The 18122-nt window shown below is 39.3% G+C and overlaps 3 protein-coding genes across 6 annotated transcripts in view; 1 reads left to right on the top strand and 2 right to left on the bottom strand.

The window, feature by feature from the left end:
- fmn2a (formin 2a) overlaps positions 1 to 10373 on the top strand; it is a 53279-nt gene extending 42906 nt beyond the window's left edge. Inside the window, exons 16-18 of one of the 2 annotated variants that reach the window (XR_009769482.1) lie at positions 2835 to 2916; positions 3032 to 8199; positions 8427 to 10373. Coding sequence is in view for 1 of the 2 variants with exons in the window: in XM_061690705.1 (XP_061546689.1) it covers positions 2835 to 2916; positions 3032 to 3058 (109 nt within the window). In the remaining variant the exon portion in view is untranslated. Of the gene's footprint in view, positions 1 to 2834; positions 2917 to 3031 lie in introns of both variants that reach the window. The other variant, XM_061690705.1, reaches the window with a different exon arrangement.
- Positions 3531 to 13144, bottom strand: grem2a (gremlin 2, DAN family BMP antagonist a). 2 transcript variants are annotated; one of them, XM_061690710.1, is made up of 4 exons: positions 12705 to 13144; positions 7295 to 7347; positions 5339 to 5376; positions 3531 to 5262 (listed from the first exon to the last, which is right to left on the bottom strand). In XM_061690710.1, exons 2-4 carry the CDS (start codon positions 7331 to 7333, stop codon positions 4692 to 4694), a joined length of 648 nt encoding a protein of 215 aa, XP_061546694.1. In that variant the 5' UTR covers positions 7334 to 7347; positions 12705 to 13144; the 3' UTR covers positions 3531 to 4691. The 2 variants fall into 2 exon arrangements, with proteins under 2 accessions (XP_061546694.1, XP_061546695.1); XM_061690711.1 differs by lacking the exons at positions 5339 to 5376; positions 7295 to 7347.
- Positions 13145 to 14251: 1107 nt separating this feature from the next.
- Positions 14252 to 18122, bottom strand: part of rgs7a (regulator of G protein signaling 7a) — a 61768-nt gene continuing 57897 nt past the window's right edge. For both annotated transcript variants that reach the window (XM_061690708.1, XM_061690709.1), the window contains exons 17-18: positions 16195 to 16231; positions 14252 to 15220 (exon numbers count right to left, since the gene is read on the bottom strand). In XM_061690708.1, coding sequence (XP_061546692.1) covers positions 16211 to 16231 — 21 coding nt within the window. In that variant the 3' untranslated portion in view covers positions 14252 to 15220; positions 16195 to 16210. The remainder of the gene's footprint in view (positions 15221 to 16194; positions 16232 to 18122) is intronic.

Here is an 18122-nt window from a genome sequence, read left to right as displayed (position 1 = left end):
AGAATGAAAAGGAAAGAAAAAAATTTTTCTCTCTCCATCATTGGTAAAATCCCATTCAAAAACAGTTTTATTTTAGCTGATCTACTGCAGACCGCAGTGGGACTTTATTCTCATAATTTTGCGACTGTATTTTCATAAGCGAAAATAAGATTATGACCTTATTTTTAAGAAAAACAAATACTTTGAGAAAATTGACTTTTTCTCGATTTTATGACATTACACTTGTAAAATAACCTTTTTAAAACTACTACTGCTACAACAATTGTTTTTTTAATGAACATTATATAAACAGGTTTTATTTCCTAAGGTTATATCTAATATTATTGTAAGCCATTGCAAATGTATGCAATTTAAACATAAACACTGCACTTCCATATAGAAATAAAAAAAACTTAAATATTGATTCAATTTAAATGTATTGTACATGAAATTTAAATAGAAGTTTTAGTGTACCACTAGTGGTACCCGTACCACTCTTAGAGAATCACTCATTTAGCGCTTTGTGCTCACAATTATGCCTAATGTGAAACCTTTAAAGTTTAAATTCTGTTTTGTTTTGTCTTTGGAAAGGTGAGGCATTTTGGGTCCTTGCCAACTGTCATTATTTCTGTCAGTATTTCAACATTCAACAAATAGCAAGCTCCCAGCTACTGAATGTTAGTAAAATTTATGCTGAATTTGAATGGTTTTTTTGTTTGTTTGTTTTTGGGTTTTTTGAGTGGAGAAAATTACATCCTGTTTTTTTTGTCTTTGTCTTTGGAAAGTTCATTTGGAGACTTTTTTTTGACTGTCATTAGTTCTACTTGAATTAAACAATTTTTCCCAACTCGTGAATAAGTTTAAATGTATCAGGTGTCCTCTGCAGATCCTATCATGGTCATTTAAATTCATGAAGGGAAAAGACATGAAATGACCCAAATCCCGGTCTTCAACCCTGTAATGAAAAGAACACACGCAGCATCCACTTGGCTTCCAGTAGTGTGATGGATACACAGATAACAATGCATGTCAACAGAAAGCAAATTGCTCCATTATGCTACATGAAGATCACATAGTGATACAGTGATACTCTTCAGAGGGGCCTGGGTAAAAGGTTGGCTTGTATGGCAGGAAAGAATACAAACAAAATTTGAAAGCATTAACTCTTTGGCCTTTGCCCCTAGCTATCATGGCAACTCTCGCTGTGTGGTGGTGGTCAGACTCAAGCACAACGAAAGATTGTTATCTTCCCCCGCCGTGCACTGTCGTGCAAATACACACAGTGCTGGCAAAAGCAGCACTGACAAATCAAGTTATTGTTGCTCACACGCTGCTTTTTCCTGTCTTATTGAATCGAAGACCCCAAATTGTTCTTTTAGTCCCTCGCTAGTATGCTCGGCCTCATCCATTATTGTTTCGCTTTCATAGGACAGTTGAAATGGAGAACCAGCATTTTCATTAGGGCTGAATCGATAGTTGCTCGTTCATAATTATTGGTCCGATGAAGAGATTTTGTGAGCAGAACACAGGTCACAGTTTTATGAGGATCATGTTAAAAAGTTCTGGGAGGTTGTAATTATAGTTGAGATATCAAGGTGGGAACCCCTTCCATTTTGATAAATTTATGAATTTTGCTTCTTTAATCCAGTGTCATTGACTGTTGATTTGAGCTAATTAGTTTTTTTCTGGTTTTGTCGAACACCTCATAATGATACATATACTTGAGTATCATAAACAATGAGAGGAGTGGGTGCATTGTGGTCGACTTTCTATTCTATTAATATTCCAAATTTATTTGATCTTACTTAAAAATATATATATATTCTCTGACTCTACAACCTTTTCGTCTTCTATTGTGACCCTATTCTTATACAAAAAATGTTGCTCTCAAACTTTTTGACCCTTGTAATATTACATTATTCCCTAAAAATTTTGAATTTTTTTTTAATGTAAGGTTTAGTCTCAGGAAATTCTTTTTTTCTCATTTTGTGAAGTAAGCCTTAAAAATCCTTTTACTATTGTCTGAAAATGTCAAAATGTTTCATATGATGTAATTCTGGTAAAGAAAAATATTACATTTTCAAGAAAAAATAAGTATGACTTTTTGTCACAATATGACTCTGTTCTGGTAAACTTCTGACACACTTCCTTAAAATTACAACTTTTTCCTTGTACTATTATTTTAACCTGAAAATGTTTACTTTATTATCTGAACATTCTAACAATATTTTGCCTTTTTTTTATATAAATATAACAACCTTATTCTTGTGGTGGGGGGAAATAGTCTTTGAAAAACCATGACTTTCTATAGGGATTTTACAAGTATCCTAAACGTTACAATTTCTTTCCACAAAATATTGCAACCTTTTTTTTGTTTTTACTTGAAAAAAAACGGACTTTTGTCATTCTATGACAACTTTACTATGGTAAAATGGTAGCAAAACAATTTTCAAATGATTGTGACTTTGTTTGAAATTTTCAGAATTTCAAATACTTTTTTCCTCATATGATGTAATTCTGGTAAAGAAAAATATTACATTTTCAAGAAAAAAAGTATGACTTTTTGTCACAGTATGACTGTTCTGGTAGAATTCTGACACACTTCCTTAAAATTAAAACTTTTTCCTTGTACTATTATTTGAACCTGATAAAATTATTCTCAGTAAATTACTTTTCCCCCATAGTGTATTTATTTTTTTTTTCAATGTGGCCCAATAATACAATAGTATGTCATAGTTCACATACACATGCCAGATTTAAACCTTGCCCTGTACAACAAATTCATAAGCTTGTGGCAAAAATAATATTTCTGAGGTGTTCATGTCTATGTATGTATTCTCTACCCTGTATTTTAGGCTAAAAATGGCAGAGGAGTGTTTCAGACAGGCCAAGGAGAAAGCATCCTACAACGTCAAACCCAAACATGCAACTGGAATAGTACGTCTTCCTTTGTGTCTGTCAAAATTCTGCTAGTCTAATCTGCTTTTTGTCTAGTAGTCTCATGAAAAAAAAAAAAAAAAAAAAAAAAAAAAAAAACTTTTCTGTTCCACAGAAAGCAAAACTGGACCAGAAGATGTAAAGCAGAGAACGCTAATCAACGAGGCTACTGCGCAAGTACCATCAGATGTGACACATTAGTCATTTTTACTCGAGTATATGTATATTTTTAAATGGATTTGAAAACTTTCTTAGCGCGAGTTGGCCCATTTTAGGCGTATTGAGAGTGGAATGCTCAACCCCTTTCTGGCAGCACTTTTTAAATTATTGCTTGCAAAAGACAAAGTCAGGCATTGGGGACTAGGGTGTAGATGCCAAAAAATGCTCACACTGTAGCAACACTGTATCCCTGCGTTGTATTTTATAAGCCATATGTGGAGGGTTTTTTTCTTGTATTACAATAGCCCACCCTACTTTACAAGAAAGCACATTTTTTTTCTAGTTTATCAAAATATACCAGGTATAGATCGCCGTGAAACAGTGCCTTATTACACACAGTAGTTGACAAATAAGTGCAGTGATGATTTTAGAGACAAATCATTTTTAATTCAACATTTCTATTTAAAGGAAAGGTGGTTAAGACATGACTTTACTTTCATCCCATCACATACTTTACTTTCATCCCATCACATACTGGTAGCCACATGTTTAGCACCCCCGCCACGTTCGCTTGTCCCTAAAAAGGCCACAACCTCCCTTAAAGTGGCAGTGATGTAATGCCATCAAGCTATTATTGCTTGTCTTATGCTTTAATTCCCATCAGCTCGTTTTGCCATTTTGTCATATTCACATCATACACCTATGTGCTAACGGAACGAGAGGATTACATGACATGTTTTGGATTGAATTCCTTTTGAACCTGAAAAAGCTAATATATATATATATTTATTGAATAAAATACAGTAATCTTACATTTGGGTGGGGTTTTTGTGTTCCTGTTTGTCAGCAGCCATGAAAAAAATGTTTTATATGAAATAGATTTAATATACTTTTTCACATATGCACACATACATGTATATATTGTATTTTATATATATTGCATTGCACTTCAATTACACATGCAGCAGTACAGCCTGTCCTCACACGAATTTAGTAGAATTCTATACAAAAAGCAAATGCTATAGAAAGCGTACTGTATTTGGGTATTTCTAGGAAAGAAAATACCTTGAACCGTTTCTAACGATGTGAATGCAGAATGCTTTAAAAATTTACAAAACCAGCAAAATAATAATAATAATAATAATAATTTTAAGCATGTCAACCATATCTAGTAAAATGGTTTGTTTTTGTATAATTTCCTACTAAATTCTTGTGAGAACATGTTGAGCAGTATTATTTTTTCTTATTGTTTTTCTCGTATACTGTGTGTCCAAACATGTAAATAGTCCTCATCGTGTCGCCTCTTGACAACCAACTGTGTATCATTTAGGACACTGAATAGATTTAAGATGAGAAGGATTAAGAAAAGTAGCACGCCTGAACATCGCCTACAGGTAAACACCTTTTCACAGTTTGGGTCCGGGATATTTTGGGGATTTTGGACTCCTTCCCCTGGCAGTAAAGGAAAATGTCTGGTCCAGACCGACACATACCAGTCTCTTAACATGTCCTGTAGTCTTTGATTTAATCAGTGTCTTCTCGTTCTGTGTTACATTAAGTTCCAAGCAAGGAGACAGGACATTTTTTGGCATCATTGGTGAGTTTCATCATGGTCTTCACAGCTTTCCGTGGCCGCTCACGTCCACAGACCTGCAGCGACACTGTTTGACCCTCTGCACTTTGCGGTGCCTGAAAGGGGGCTGCAGGTCTGGGCAATCCAACTGCACCGTGAGCTGCGTGACGCGATGCGGCCTGCAGAAGGAGCAGGACTGAAATGGCTCCTGGGCCTTATTGTGGCCTTTTCTTCCTTGTCCTCGATTCTGGCCGTGTCCTGAGCTGCTGGGGCCCATGTGTCGAGGGATGTAAAAAGAATTGCACTGGCCGTAGCAGAAGCGGTTGACCACTGTGCGGCTCCGGCAACCCTCCTCGCTGATGGTCTGGCGCAGGGGTTGGGTCTTGCACCAGTCCCTGCGCAGGTAGCGACGCTCGGTCACCACCAAGGCCTCGCGGCTAGACGAGAGCACCTCGGGCTTCTGCTGCAGTAGCCGGTGGTGGCGCTCGGATGACAGGTTCCCTTTGGTCTTGTATGGCGACGGGATGTAGCCCTGCGGGCGGGACCTTTTGGTTTCTGCCGTGATGCAGAGCACTCCAGCCAGTATGGCTGCGATGGTTATTCTCCACAGCATTCTAGATCGGACAGAGACAAATGACTGCGTGTTAAGAACAAAATGCAGAACATCTGTTATTGCATTTGGAGTCATACCTCATGTTGATGTTATCCACCTTTACGTTTTGGCCTTTCTGAAAGGAATTGGTCAGCATCAGCATGTCATTACTTCTACAGTGAACCCCTGCCTATTTGCATCTCCCCCAATAAATAGGAAACTAGTACAGTGACTTGTGTCAACGAAGTATGTCGAAGTGATACATCACGCCTGAGACAAGCTTTATATGTTGGGGAGGAGCTAAGTTTAGCCTGGTTTAGTGGAAGTTACGGAGTCTTTGCCGCATGTGTATTTATACGCGCACTTCCCGGTTAAGGGTAATGTATGATGTTTTAAATAATATAATAATAAGTTTTTGGGGATCATAGTTTGTCCTATATTTACAGTTAAAATGTTTATATTGGCAGTTAAAAGATTTTTGGGGGAGATGTCATTTCCCCACATTTTTTTTTTTGTTTGTTCGCGGCAGGGCTCGATACCCATCACCCACAAACGGGGGTTTCATGTATTTTCTTTTTCTCTTGGTTATGCTACCCTCCCTAAAATAAACAAAGCCCTCCAATTAAAGGATTCACTTACACTCATAACGAGAAGGGGAAGTTGATTTTATTGGTCCAGTCGCCGGGTGAAATAATTAGGCCTTTGCTTACTTTAGTCATGAACTATGCCATGGATATGTAAACCGGGATTGGCCAGGGCCATCTGCATGCCATTAGGGGAGGAGTACTGGAACCCTACAGTACCTTGTCCTCTTTTTATTCTCTGTGCTGATATATTATTGTTTAAAGGATGAACTGAGAATGACCTACCGATTGTCTTCTGTATCGTCCTCATGCCATAAAGGGAGAATTGATCCCACGTCTGCCAGCGTGCGTACTGTCAGTGTTTTGTGCCAGCACATTTTTGACCATCACTCAAGCATCTTTTGAGCAGATGTTCCTGAAAAGGACTGACAGAAATCCAAAGTGCCTCAAGGCCATCGTGTGCTGTTTATTCACAGAGTTCTCTTATGCTCAGTGTCTACGTCTTCCTCTCTGCGACCTGCGACTCACCCTGCCCTGGAACAAATTACTTGATGGTAATCCACTTTGGGATTTTTGACTCATTTTGTGCTGCTCGTGATCCTGATGTCATGGCGGCCGTGTCGTCGTGCCACGAGCGATCGCTTTTAACTCTCGGCAGACGTTCGTCCATCCTGCTTAGACGCCAGATGAATTCTAATAAGTATCTTCCTACAATGAATCCTTCCTTCCTTAATTTCTGAGGTTTGGAACAATTACATGGTTATAGCTCTATTTTTATTTTTTGCTGTACTTTATTGACCACTTCCGTGGTACATAAGAGAGTAATAGTACAGTGGTCATAATTTTAACAAAACCCAGATCTCAGTATTGGCACTGGAATGTTTGATCTTCCCTCTACTACCCGTTAAGAGTCCCTGTCCATCTTATAGGTAGCAAGCTATCAGATCTCTGTGGTTGGATCTTCACTATTTTTTCCCCGCTTACATTATACAGACAGAATACAGGGGGTTCTCAGTTTATGATGGGCTCAACATACGATACCATCAAATGCCAAATATTTTTCTTCCTTTATTTATGGCCTTGGAGTGTTTTTCCTACAAATATTTACTTTAATTATGACTGCTACTGCATTAGCGTAGGTAAGTGATAAACTATGGCGTGTTCCGACTAGCATACAGATTTGGGCTCCATTGCCACTGTAGTAATGGATCACCATCATAAACTGAGGCAGGCCCCTCACAGTGGTCTTTTTTCAAAAATTTCAGAGTTACGAGTGCTTTAAGAACATTGTGTACCCTCGCCTTCTGCTTTTACTCCTATCTTTTTAAGAGTCCCTGTTCGTCCCTGTTTTTCATTCCTTTCCGTCGTGGAAGTGTTTTTCATACAAACATTTACTGTAGCAATTACATTACTATTATGCTGTGTTAGTGCAGGTTAGTGATAGACGCACATTCTTAGAAATATACAAACTTGCGTTACGTTACCGCCGTAGGCAGGGAACTCTGTCATAAACCAAGGACCCCCTGTAATGCCACAAACAAATAGGACATGACCGTTATCTCCGCCTTGCCAAATGTAAGCTATACAGTTGCCCGAAAAAATGCTTGCTCATGTACTGGTGGACCTGGGCAGGGCTATGCCTCTGCTGCTTGAAAAAAGGAAGTTATGACAACTTTTAGGTAACAATTTACAGATGCCTGATGGGAAACATGCGGTGTGTTGCTTCTTAAATGTCATAATATGCTGCCAAAGCCCTGTCTAAATCGTAATCGGTGTCGAGGAAGTATGGTGAAGTGATGCATCTTAACTGTGGAAAAAGCTTTTTACAGTTTAGGGGAGGAGCTAAATTTAGCCAGGGTTGTTAGTGGAAATTACAGAGAGTCTGCACTGCATTTGCATGCACGTGGACTTTTGGTGCAGTTTTCGAAATAAAATCATCTGTAAGCCATTTTATTTTCTCAGGGTAATGCTGTAAAGTTGAGTTTATGATCATCATCCATCCACGTTATTCAGCTTGTGCTGGACCTTTTCAGTGAACAATGTTTTTGGACTTGCGAGACAAAGCCACATTAACAGGAGTGATTGTGTAGAGAGAGAACCTGCAAGCTCCACAGGTTTCAACCCGGAAGCTTCTTGCTGCGATGGATACCGACCGGTAAGTGCTAACCTCTGAAGCCACTGTGCTACCCTCCCCTCAACTTTGGTGAGTCAAACTCCCCAAAAGCCTCAGAGACGTTGAAGGGACTATCTGACCGACTGTGTACGCAGGACATGACAGATGGCCCTAAGAGTCTGCAGCCGAGTTTCCTGTCTCCACGCCTGAAAACCGGGCCTGATAGTGCCAGTCCTGACAAGCTCTCCTCATCAATCCTGCGGTAGGACAATCTGAGGCTTCGGTTGAGGGATTTGAGGCTTTGGAAAGGGAGGGGGTGGCTGCTGAGGTGAAGTGGTTAGTGGTCAATGTAAGGAGACAGTAGGAAGGGGAATGAGATGTTGAGGTTTGGGGTCTCTCCCCACAACTGTTTCTTTATTTTTTTATTCTCCCCCCTTGCAACGTTCCCCACTCTGTCACTCCGTCTGACACTTGCACTCATCATTCCAGGGTCCTGCCGATGGAAGGAGACTGTGGTCAAAAAACCGACGCGAAGCGAACCTCTCTGTCTGCGCAAGACTAATATCGCCCACGTAAACATCTCTGTGACTGCAGCGCAACCACAAATACTTTGGGGGACATGCTTCACTGAAGTGTGGCAGACCTTGCTTCCAAAATTCAGGCCTCTAATGAAATTACAAATACCAGAAACTAATACCAGAGAGAAAACAACCATGAGGCTCTGCTGCATTTTATTTTCCCGAACGGCACTTTAAATAGCAATGCTGTACGCTAATGGCTCTCCTTTCAAAGCCGTGGCAGGATATTTGAAAAGACGCCATAATCAACGACCCACATTGTCCCGACCAGTCTGCAAAGGAAACCTAAAACAAACAGAACCTGATGTCTCAATTGTCAGAGCGTCTCAAACACATGCTGCAAAGTGTGTTTAATTATAGGAGAGCTGCGTTTGACTCACACTTCCACACGTGACCACACATGCCTGCAGAGTGGAGGCCTGGCCAAATTCATGTTCTTCTTCCACTTAAAGAGGAAGTGTGTCATTATCTGCGTTGGATTGTGGATTTTCCCAAACTTCACTCTGCTGTTGGCCCATTAACAGTTGGGATGGGTGAATGTTTTTAATTTTTTTCCCCCCTCCCTCATAGGAGGAGGAGGAGGGGTGGGGTCTGCGCCGCTGTGTCAATGTGACAAACGCTAGCATCGCCAGGAGGTTGCTCCAGGCTGATTGGTCAGCCTGTTTGTCATCACAATCTATCTTGATAATGACTCGTAGATATTGAGCCTTTCCCTGTAAACTACTGACTCGAGTGCGAGAAAACCCCTTCGCCTCAGTGGCCAAATGGAACCTTTTGCAAGTGAATGATGGCCAATTAGAGAGACTTCTTGGTTTCGTGTGTTCAATCAGGACTGGGCCAATCAGTGATGTCGTTTAACAACGCTTTTTAAACAAATTATATTTTGGCATTTGTCCAAAAGGCACAAAAGTAAATTCCCCAGTTTGATCTAATTCAATATAATTTCATGAATGCTAATTTATCAGTCAAATTTACTTGGACATTATGCACAATCTGTACAATTCTGTGGGAACAGTTTTCAACCCTATGCATACTCAGGAAAACGGCTGCTTGGATAAATTTGATGTGGGAGAACTTGAGGGCCCTGACCTTTAACTATGAACACCCAAGCCTGTCGTGCCGAAAGTTGGGAAGCGTGTGAGAATTTGATGAAAGTATACAAAGTTTGAAGAAAATTAGAGTATCAGTATAGTATAGTATTGCATCTATAAATTTCCGCCAGTAGAGGGCACCTATGAGTGTACAGTTTCAGGTTTTATGCAAGTCATCAAAATTTGATGTCATATTGCGCCCACAAGCAGTGACAAAAACTGACATTTTAGTGAGTTTTGTCTAGTGGTACGTAGGCCTACTATAAGTCAATGAAATATCATCAAAATGGTAAACTTCCTCTGTCTTTAGAATTATGGGTTCCTTATTGTGGGTCTACCCATGATAGACATGCCTATTAAGATTAATGAAACTGGCTTTGGGGACTGAATTTTCCCAAACTTCTATAGTGCCTAGTTCAGTGATTTGGAGATAGCCAAAATGAAACAATTTCAAGAGACCCTTTCCAGTGCAGGCTGAGGCCTCTCTCTTTCCTCATGTGTCAACGCTCCCATCAAACTGCAGTTGGAAAGTCTTTAGCCTTAGGGGAAAGGACTTGTTGTGTGTCGCTTAAGAAATCGTAATGTGTCAGGGTGCTGGCTAAATCCTCTTTTACCGTCAGCGCCGACTGTACAAGGTGGTGCAGTCGCCGCAGCAGTAAGAGGGATCAGAAAGCAAAACTCGCTAAGTGTTGGTCGCACGCAAAGAGAAAATGCTGCGTAAACTTATACAACCCCAATTCCAATGAAGTTGGGACGTTGTGTTAAACATAAATAAAAATTTGCAAATCATGTTCAACCTATATTTAATTGAATACACTACAAAGACAAAATATTTAATGTTCAAACTGATAAACTTGATTGTTTTTAGGAAATAATCATTAACTTAGAATTTTATGGCTGCAACACATTCCAAAAAACCTGGGACAAGGTCATGTTTACCACTGTGTTACATCACCTTTTCTTTTAATAACATTCAAAAAACGTTTGTGAACTGAGGACACTAATTGTTGAAGCTTTGTTGGTGGAATTCTTTCCCATTGTTGATTGATGTACAGCTTCAGCTGTTCAACAGTTCGGGGCCTCCATTGTCGTATTTTACGCTTCATAATGCGCCACACGTTTTCAATGGGAGACAGGTCTGGACTGCAGGCAGGCCAGTCTAGTACCCCCACTCCTTTACTACGAAGCCACACTGTTGTAACACGTGCAGAATGTGGTTTGGCATATTCTTGATGAAATAAGCAGGGGTGTCCATGAAAAAGACGTTGCTTGGATGGCAGCATGTTTTGCCAAAACCTGTATGTACCTTTCAGCATTAATGGTGCCTTCACAGATGTGTAAGTTACCCATGCCATTGGCACTAACACAACCCTATACCATCACAGATGCTGGCTTTTGAACTTTATGTCCATAACACATGGTTCTTTACCTCTTTTGATGATCCTATGGACCGTACATGAGGACATCCCTAAATTCCTTGCAATTGTACATTGAGGAAAATTGTCCTTAAACTGTTCGACTATTTTGTCACACACTTGTTCACAAAGAGGTGAACCTCAACCCATCTTTGCTTGTGAATGACTGAGCAATTCAGGGAAGCTCCTTTTATAACCAATCATGGCACCCACCTGTTCCCAATTAGCCTGTTCACCTGTGGGATGTTCCAAACAGGTGTTTGATGAGCATTCCTCAACTTTCTCAGTCTTTTTTCCCACCTGTCCCAGCTTTTTTGGAATGTGTTGCAGCCATAAAATTCTAGGTTAATTTGCTAAAAACAATAAAGTTGATCAGTTTGAACATTAAATATCTTGTCTTTGTATTTTATTAAATTAAATATAGGTTAAACATGATTTCCAAATCATTGTATTCTGTTTTTATTTGTGTAAGACAACGTCCCAACTTCATTGGAATTGGGGTTGTAGATTGTGTGGGTTGTACTTATGTTGGTGTGATTACTGTTTTTCCCATAACGACGCTTCATCTCACTGATATGTACTGTCATCACAAATTTACCACTAATTCCCAGCAATCCGCAGTCACTAATTCCAGTCATTTTGCCCGACACTTTTATCCAGAGCACCTTACGGAACCATCGAGGAGGACATTTGGGCTCTGGGTGGGCCCCTGGTGGGAGTCAAACAGCCCACATTGAGTTACTCAATAAGTACAGATGCTCCGATTACACGCTGCTTTGGAACAAGGAGTTACGTCCTGTTCACTGGAAGCAGCCCTAACATTAATTTTCCCTATTTTTTTTTTTTTTTTTTTTTTTTTTTTTAAACGTCTTTCCCCATAACAATAATTGAAATGACCGTTTTGTAATAAAATGACTGTTTTGTATCTCCATATGATGCAGTATCTGATTCACCTTCACTTTTGTAAACAGATTTCATACTTTTTAGTTCACTTTTTGATATAAAGTTCTCCAAAAGTGTAAAGCTTTGAACTCCTCATGCTTTACAAGGCGGAAAGAACAAGGGTTCACGTCTTGCACACTGGAAACAGACCTAACATTGGATTGTCCCCCCCCCCCCCCCCCCCCCCCATTCTTGGGACTAAATGTTACATTTGGACCGCTAATGATTCCTATCGGTTACTGTATATTCTTTAAAATCAGTTTGCTTTCCGAGAAAAGTACAGAAATCTGGAAATTTATTTTTCATATAACAGGAGTTCAAATGATTATCTTTAATAACATGACTTGACTGGCCACTTGTGTTGTAGCTCCACAAGATATCTCATCCACCTTCACTCTAGTGAGCACTCCCATGAGATTTTATATTAAGTTCAGTTTTTGGCCTGATGTCACCAAATTTGGAAAAGCTTTGACCTCTTCTTTAACCTTTGGTGTACAACTCAGACATTTGCACTCACAGAAGAGAAAACGAAGCAGAAAAATCTCTCTATAAGAATCTGGACACCATATTTTCCATAAAACAACACTTTTCTATGCTAAATATCAGTTTAGCAGCTGACAGCTAATCATTGAATTGAGTCAATCCAGCCATTATTTCAGCTCTAAATTAATTAGTGCTGTTATCAGTGCTATGTGGTTGTGATGCATTCAAGTGCTAAAGAGTATGGAAAGTGAGTAATACCTCTCAGCGTGACAGTAACTTGTCAAGGATGCGGTCCGGCCAGGTCATTCCACCTTCGGCGGTCCTTGCGTCCGCTGCCAGGCTCCGGTTTCCATGACAACAAAGTATGCAATTATCCCCGAGGCTTGCTTTTCTCCACTCCGCTCTTCTCTGAGAGTCAAAGTCTTGAAAGCAGTGAGTTCTCCGTCATATTGTTGTTGTTTCTCCGGTCTGTCGTGATAATTGTCTCCTCTATGAAGGTTCTAGAGAGCAACTTCAGGTCTTACAGTGGAAAAATCTCTCGGATCAATGTGTGTGTGGTGGGACCGTGAGAGGTGTTCCACTCACTGTAAAGCCTCTAGACTTGCTTTGAGTCACCACCAGCCCCTTCCCTCCTCAAGACTGGGAGGCTTTTTTTCCTATTGGTCTAGTCCTTGTGTGCTCAAGCAGCCCGCACTCATTTTATTTGTGTTTGTGTGATTGTTGGTACTTGTCTGATTTATATTAAAAAAAAAAAAAAAAAAAAAAAAAAAAAAAAGCTTTCCATCTATCATTTTCCCCTCCAATCTTTCTTAAGCCACACTTAAGTCGTGTATATTTGCAGTTTCAGATGATTCATCACATATTTCACATTTTTCAGTGGAGGATATTACAAGCTTTGACGCTGCCACCTCTTATTTGAAGTATTGCTTAATCAATACAGTTGGTGGAATGCAATGAACAAAATGACAAGACCATTCCAGGGCATGACTGGAAAAAGAAAAAAAAAAAAATTGATGGAAAACAAACTGCAAAAAGAGTATTAAAAAAAACATAATAATTAAAAACTAATTTTTAAGCAAATAAAATTTTAAAAAATAACAAATGAAAACAGTAAAAAATAGACCTAGTAATTATATATGTATAAGAATATATAAGACAAAGTCATGAGAAAAAAATAAATGTAAAAATGTGAAAACTAAAACAGAACTCAGTGAAAAAAACCCCCAAAAAATTGAAAAGGGGAAACATTTTAAGAATATAGAATATGCATTACGCTATATATATCTTGCTCTGAAAACATTTTTAAAAAGAAATTGAAACCTATATAATTTAAAAAAAAAAACAACCTACGCTGAAAATGAAAGTAAAAGACAGGAAAAAAAGTGAAAAAAATAAGTAAATGGCAATTGAAAACGGAAAAGGAAAACTATAAAACGAAAGAAATGTGGAACATAAAAAAGTGGGGGGGACACTGAAAATTGGGAGGAAAAGCCCCCCCATTTAAGGGTAAAAAAATGCGCAAGAAAACCCGCTCTGGAAACATCGAAAAAATAGATGAGTAATTATATAAAAACTATACCCAGTCAAAATATTTGCGTGACTGATCTTGATGACGGCACCATCGTGCATTCCACTGTTCTGTCTTAAGAAGCCCCCTTCTTCCCATCCACTTACCTTCATTTCTTTGGAAAATAACCTAGCCCCCTCTAGTGGTTGAAAGCTCAAGTACACTCGTATCCTGCATCCTCCGTGTCACTTGCATGCAGGAGGGCTGACAATCCCCACAGACGAGCCACAAGACCAGACAGAGGGCCGACTTTAATAACACAAGTAAGTAAAAGTGTCTTTAAATATGGTATAAAAATAAATGCAGAGAGAAAAAAACCTAGTTATGTTTTACATAAGACAGCAGACAGTAGCTTCCTCCAGGTTTGGATGGGACTTTTACAAGTGAAATGGAAACCAATTATGTGCTGATTATTGTAGTGCAATAAAGTAATGCAAAGCAAAACATAAATAAATGCACACTAAACAATCATATTAATATAGGTGTGTGTGTGTGTGTATATATATTGTATATTCATTCTGCACAACACTTTCCCGTAGTGTGACAAAGTCTTTCACCATATCATGTAAAGCAATGACACTGGCTAGATTTATCATTTGAAGCTTATTTGTCTATGTTTTAATTTATTTTTATTCCCCCTCCTCCCCCCCCCCCCCCTCTCTCTCTCTCTCTCTCTCTCTCTCTCTCTCTCTCTCTCTCTCTCTCTCTCTCTCTCTCTCTCTCTCTCTCTCTCTGACATCATTTGTTTTAGCAGGAAGTGAAAGAAGGCCTCAGATCCAGCATTGACAATGGAAAGCACCGGAACAAAACCGGATTTTAGCCCCTTTTTCTTTTCTTTTTTCCCCCCCTCCCCCATCTCTCCAAGTTTGTCAGCATCCTCTCAAGTCCAGCAATGCTTCTTGTTTTTTTGTTTTGTTTCTTCAAAGTAATCTTGTAATGTCAGTTATTGTAAGAGGAGGAGAGAGGACAAGGAGCATCCCAGTCTCCACGGATGTGCAACGGCTGATGGACGAGAGACGAACAGATCGGGCCCGGCCCACTCGTTACCCGGCTGGGCCGATAGACAACGATGATGGAGCGATGACATGGCTGCTCTCCATGTCCCAGAGAGAGAGAGATGGCATTGATTTATTTTTTTATTTTTAACATTTTTTTTTAGCATGATGGCACACGACTGCTCCGCCGCTTGGATCCCCGTGGTCTCCTCCTACAGTGGAAAGAAACGCAAAGATGTGGAACGAAGAGGAATAAACACACTATTTGGAAATAAATTTAATTACATTACAGCAATGGATGCACAAGGTGTGGTACACGGGCTCCCTCTTGTGGGAAGTGACAAAGTCACCAAATTAAATGCAAACAAAATCAGTACATTTTTCAATTACTGTTCGGTTGTGTTTAACTTTAAAGTACAATACAGTTGCATTTACTCTTTAAGAACTGTTTGCTTGTGAACATTTAAGAAAACAGTTTTATTCAACTTATATGCAATACATTTCATTTAGCTATTTATGCACAGTGTAATTGCATAATATTACAATCACAAATATACTTTTTACAAATACATCATCTGCCGTGTTTGAAATTATTATTATTTTGCCTACTAGTCTACTGATCTTAAATGTTGGTCATTATGGTGGTTACTTGGAGAGTCAAGTATTTTTCGAGTTGGTTCTCTGTGTAAAAAGATCAAGAACCACTGAATTACAGGATCACACTTACTGGCCACAACACTAAGTACACCTGCACCTTCCAGAAAGATCCAATGCAACAACTGTGTCAAAAATTCGGCCTTCACAAAGATAATAATGCTCAGTTTTAATTGACATTGTCAGAGCGGTATGAACATTTGTATTATTGCGGTTGTAGTTGGCAGTGGTGTAGAACTGCACTGTATCATCCTGAGAGCTGTTATCTAATACTTTGGTTACCACAACACTGCAAAAGTACAACCACAAAAGTACAGTCCACCATAATAATAAATAAAAGATAATGTACTTTGTAACACCTCAATCAAAATTATTGTCTTCGTAAAGGCTGATTATTTGATACAATTCTTGTATTGGATCACAAAATTGTGCAGGTGTGCATAGTATAGTGGCTGATGAGTTTATATCTGTAATGAGAACAAGCGCTATGGAAAACGAACAGTGGTCATCATGTTTTAGTCCTAAGCCTTACCTGGAAAGAACAGCTTTCAGAAGAGGTTCTTACTCTTCTGTAAGGAAAAGAAAAAGACCGTTAAATGTTTTAATGAACACATGTTAACACAGCATACACCTTGGCAAATACTGTATATCTGTTAACTCCCAAATCAAATCAAATCAACCAATAATTCAAAAATACATTTTCACTATAGAATGTCACGTTTGTGAAGTGTTTCCTCGTATGCAGAATGTTCCAGCAAAGCTGCAGTAATAGTATAACTTGTTTTTCACAGAGTAGAAAACATATATGCCTGTGAGTATTGTTATATCATCTTTCTGTATATGTTGCTGTACCATTTGTGTTTCAATATTAACTCATTCACTGCCGTTGACGGCTGTTGAATTCAAATATCCATTGTAATATTGAGGACTGACAGTGAATTAGTTAATTATATAAAGGTTTATACTGCGATAACTACGTTTTTTTTTTGTTAGCCTGTTTATGGCGTTTTGGATTATCTGTTAGCATTAAACTAGCGGAGACAAAGCAATTTGTAAGAAGTATGTGTTTGGTAAAATATGCAAGGCTTGTAATTGTCTTTTGTGATTGGTTTTCCAGTAAGCTTGATCTGGAGTGTCAAAAATCAGCTTGAAGCAAGCACACGTTTCCCTTTTTTAAAGAACTGTTTGCAATCTGCCAAACTGCACGTAGTACGTACAGGTACGTATATGACTGGCTGATATCAGGTGTCGTAGTATCGGAGCATTTTTACGAGTCTCAGTATCCAATCGACACCGATACTGGCATCCGTAGAAAGGACTATAAAAGAGAGCTGCCGCTAATTGAACCAATACATAGTCCAGTTACACTGTATAATATGGTACTTAACTTTTTGTACTGTTTCCTACAGAATTCTACTGAAAAGACTCATGAAACTCTGTTTTTCGAATTTCAAACCTCAATGCCAACGTTCTCTTTGCGAGGAGATCAGGCAGAAACTTCTAAGACTCATTTGACGCTGATTAATCTAACGACGACAGCCTCACAATTCAATGTTCTTCTTCATTGTGGTCTACTTGCCAGACAGGCCTGACGAAGCACCCCGTTGTCCCCACCTGAAAGGAAAGTCTATTAATAAGCGGCATTTATCCTCCCCGTGCAACTCATCGGTATAACTGGTGCGTGGGTGCCTCTTTTGTTTGCCGCGTCCTTCAATTTGACCGGGGCTTTGCACGTTTCAGCAACTCCGACTCGAACACGGCTGTCCTCTGCAATTGTTATATGCGGCACAGATATATTATAATTTCTGCACACATAGCGCTGTCTATTTCACGCCGCTCACACTGAACTGCTCATGAACCTCTGTGAGGTTTATTCAGGATTCCGAGGGGGTGGGGGGAGATCAGCGTATGAAAGGATTTCACAGAGAAACAACACCCAGCTCTGCTTTTGTTCTGGAAGCCAATGTTCTTTTTCTATGTACAAAAAATGCATTTGCCAGCTGCCCAGCAATTTAGCCAGGCGGAAGCCGGAAGAAATTCACTTCAGGAAAAGACACAATGGTTAATGGGGGAGAAGGGGAATGACTTATCACACTTAAAGGGGACATATTATGTCAAATGTACTTTTTACTTGCTCGAATACAAATAGTTGGGCCTCTGGAGAGCCTGCACACCCATAAGTGTGAAATTACACAACCAAGTAAATCTTTTAACTGTCCATTTCTGAATATATGTCTGTGAGCAAGCTGTTTTGGGCATAATAACCGCCCCCGCACCAAGTTTCACAAAATAGTGTCAAAATGCACCAGAAGAGAGTAATTATTATTATTATTTTTTTTTAATGTACAAAAGTGAAAAAAATGCCACTCGTAAGGCTCTAGCTCGCACTAGCATTAGCATTATAGTCTAACAGGATCAGGAGGAAGCTAGCGCGACTAGCGCAAAGAATTGCAGCTAAAA

This window comes from Phycodurus eques, chromosome 11 (genome assembly GCF_024500275.1).
Source record: "Phycodurus eques isolate BA_2022a chromosome 11, UOR_Pequ_1.1, whole genome shotgun sequence".
NCBI classification, from domain to species: domain Eukaryota; kingdom Metazoa; phylum Chordata; class Actinopteri; order Syngnathiformes; family Syngnathidae; genus Phycodurus; species Phycodurus eques.
Note: the sequence above shows the minus strand (reverse complement) of the source record. Positions and strands in the feature narration are given on the sequence as shown.

What these genes read in the sequence shown, in the direction of transcription:
- grem2a (XM_061690710.1), bottom strand. Translation starts at nt 7,333, where the DNA reads ATGACAGAGTTCCCTGCCTACGGCGGTAACGTAACGCAA. An exon ending in ACGGCGGTAACGTAACGCAA is followed by an intron (nt 5,377 to 7,294) that starts GTTTGTATATTT and finishes AATTCCTTTCAG; the next exon opens with AAAGGCCAAAACGTAAAGGT. An exon ending in GTGGATAACATCAACATGAG is followed by an intron (nt 5,263 to 5,338) that starts GTATGACTCCAA and finishes TGTCCGATCTAG; the next exon opens with AATGCTGTGGAGAATAACCA.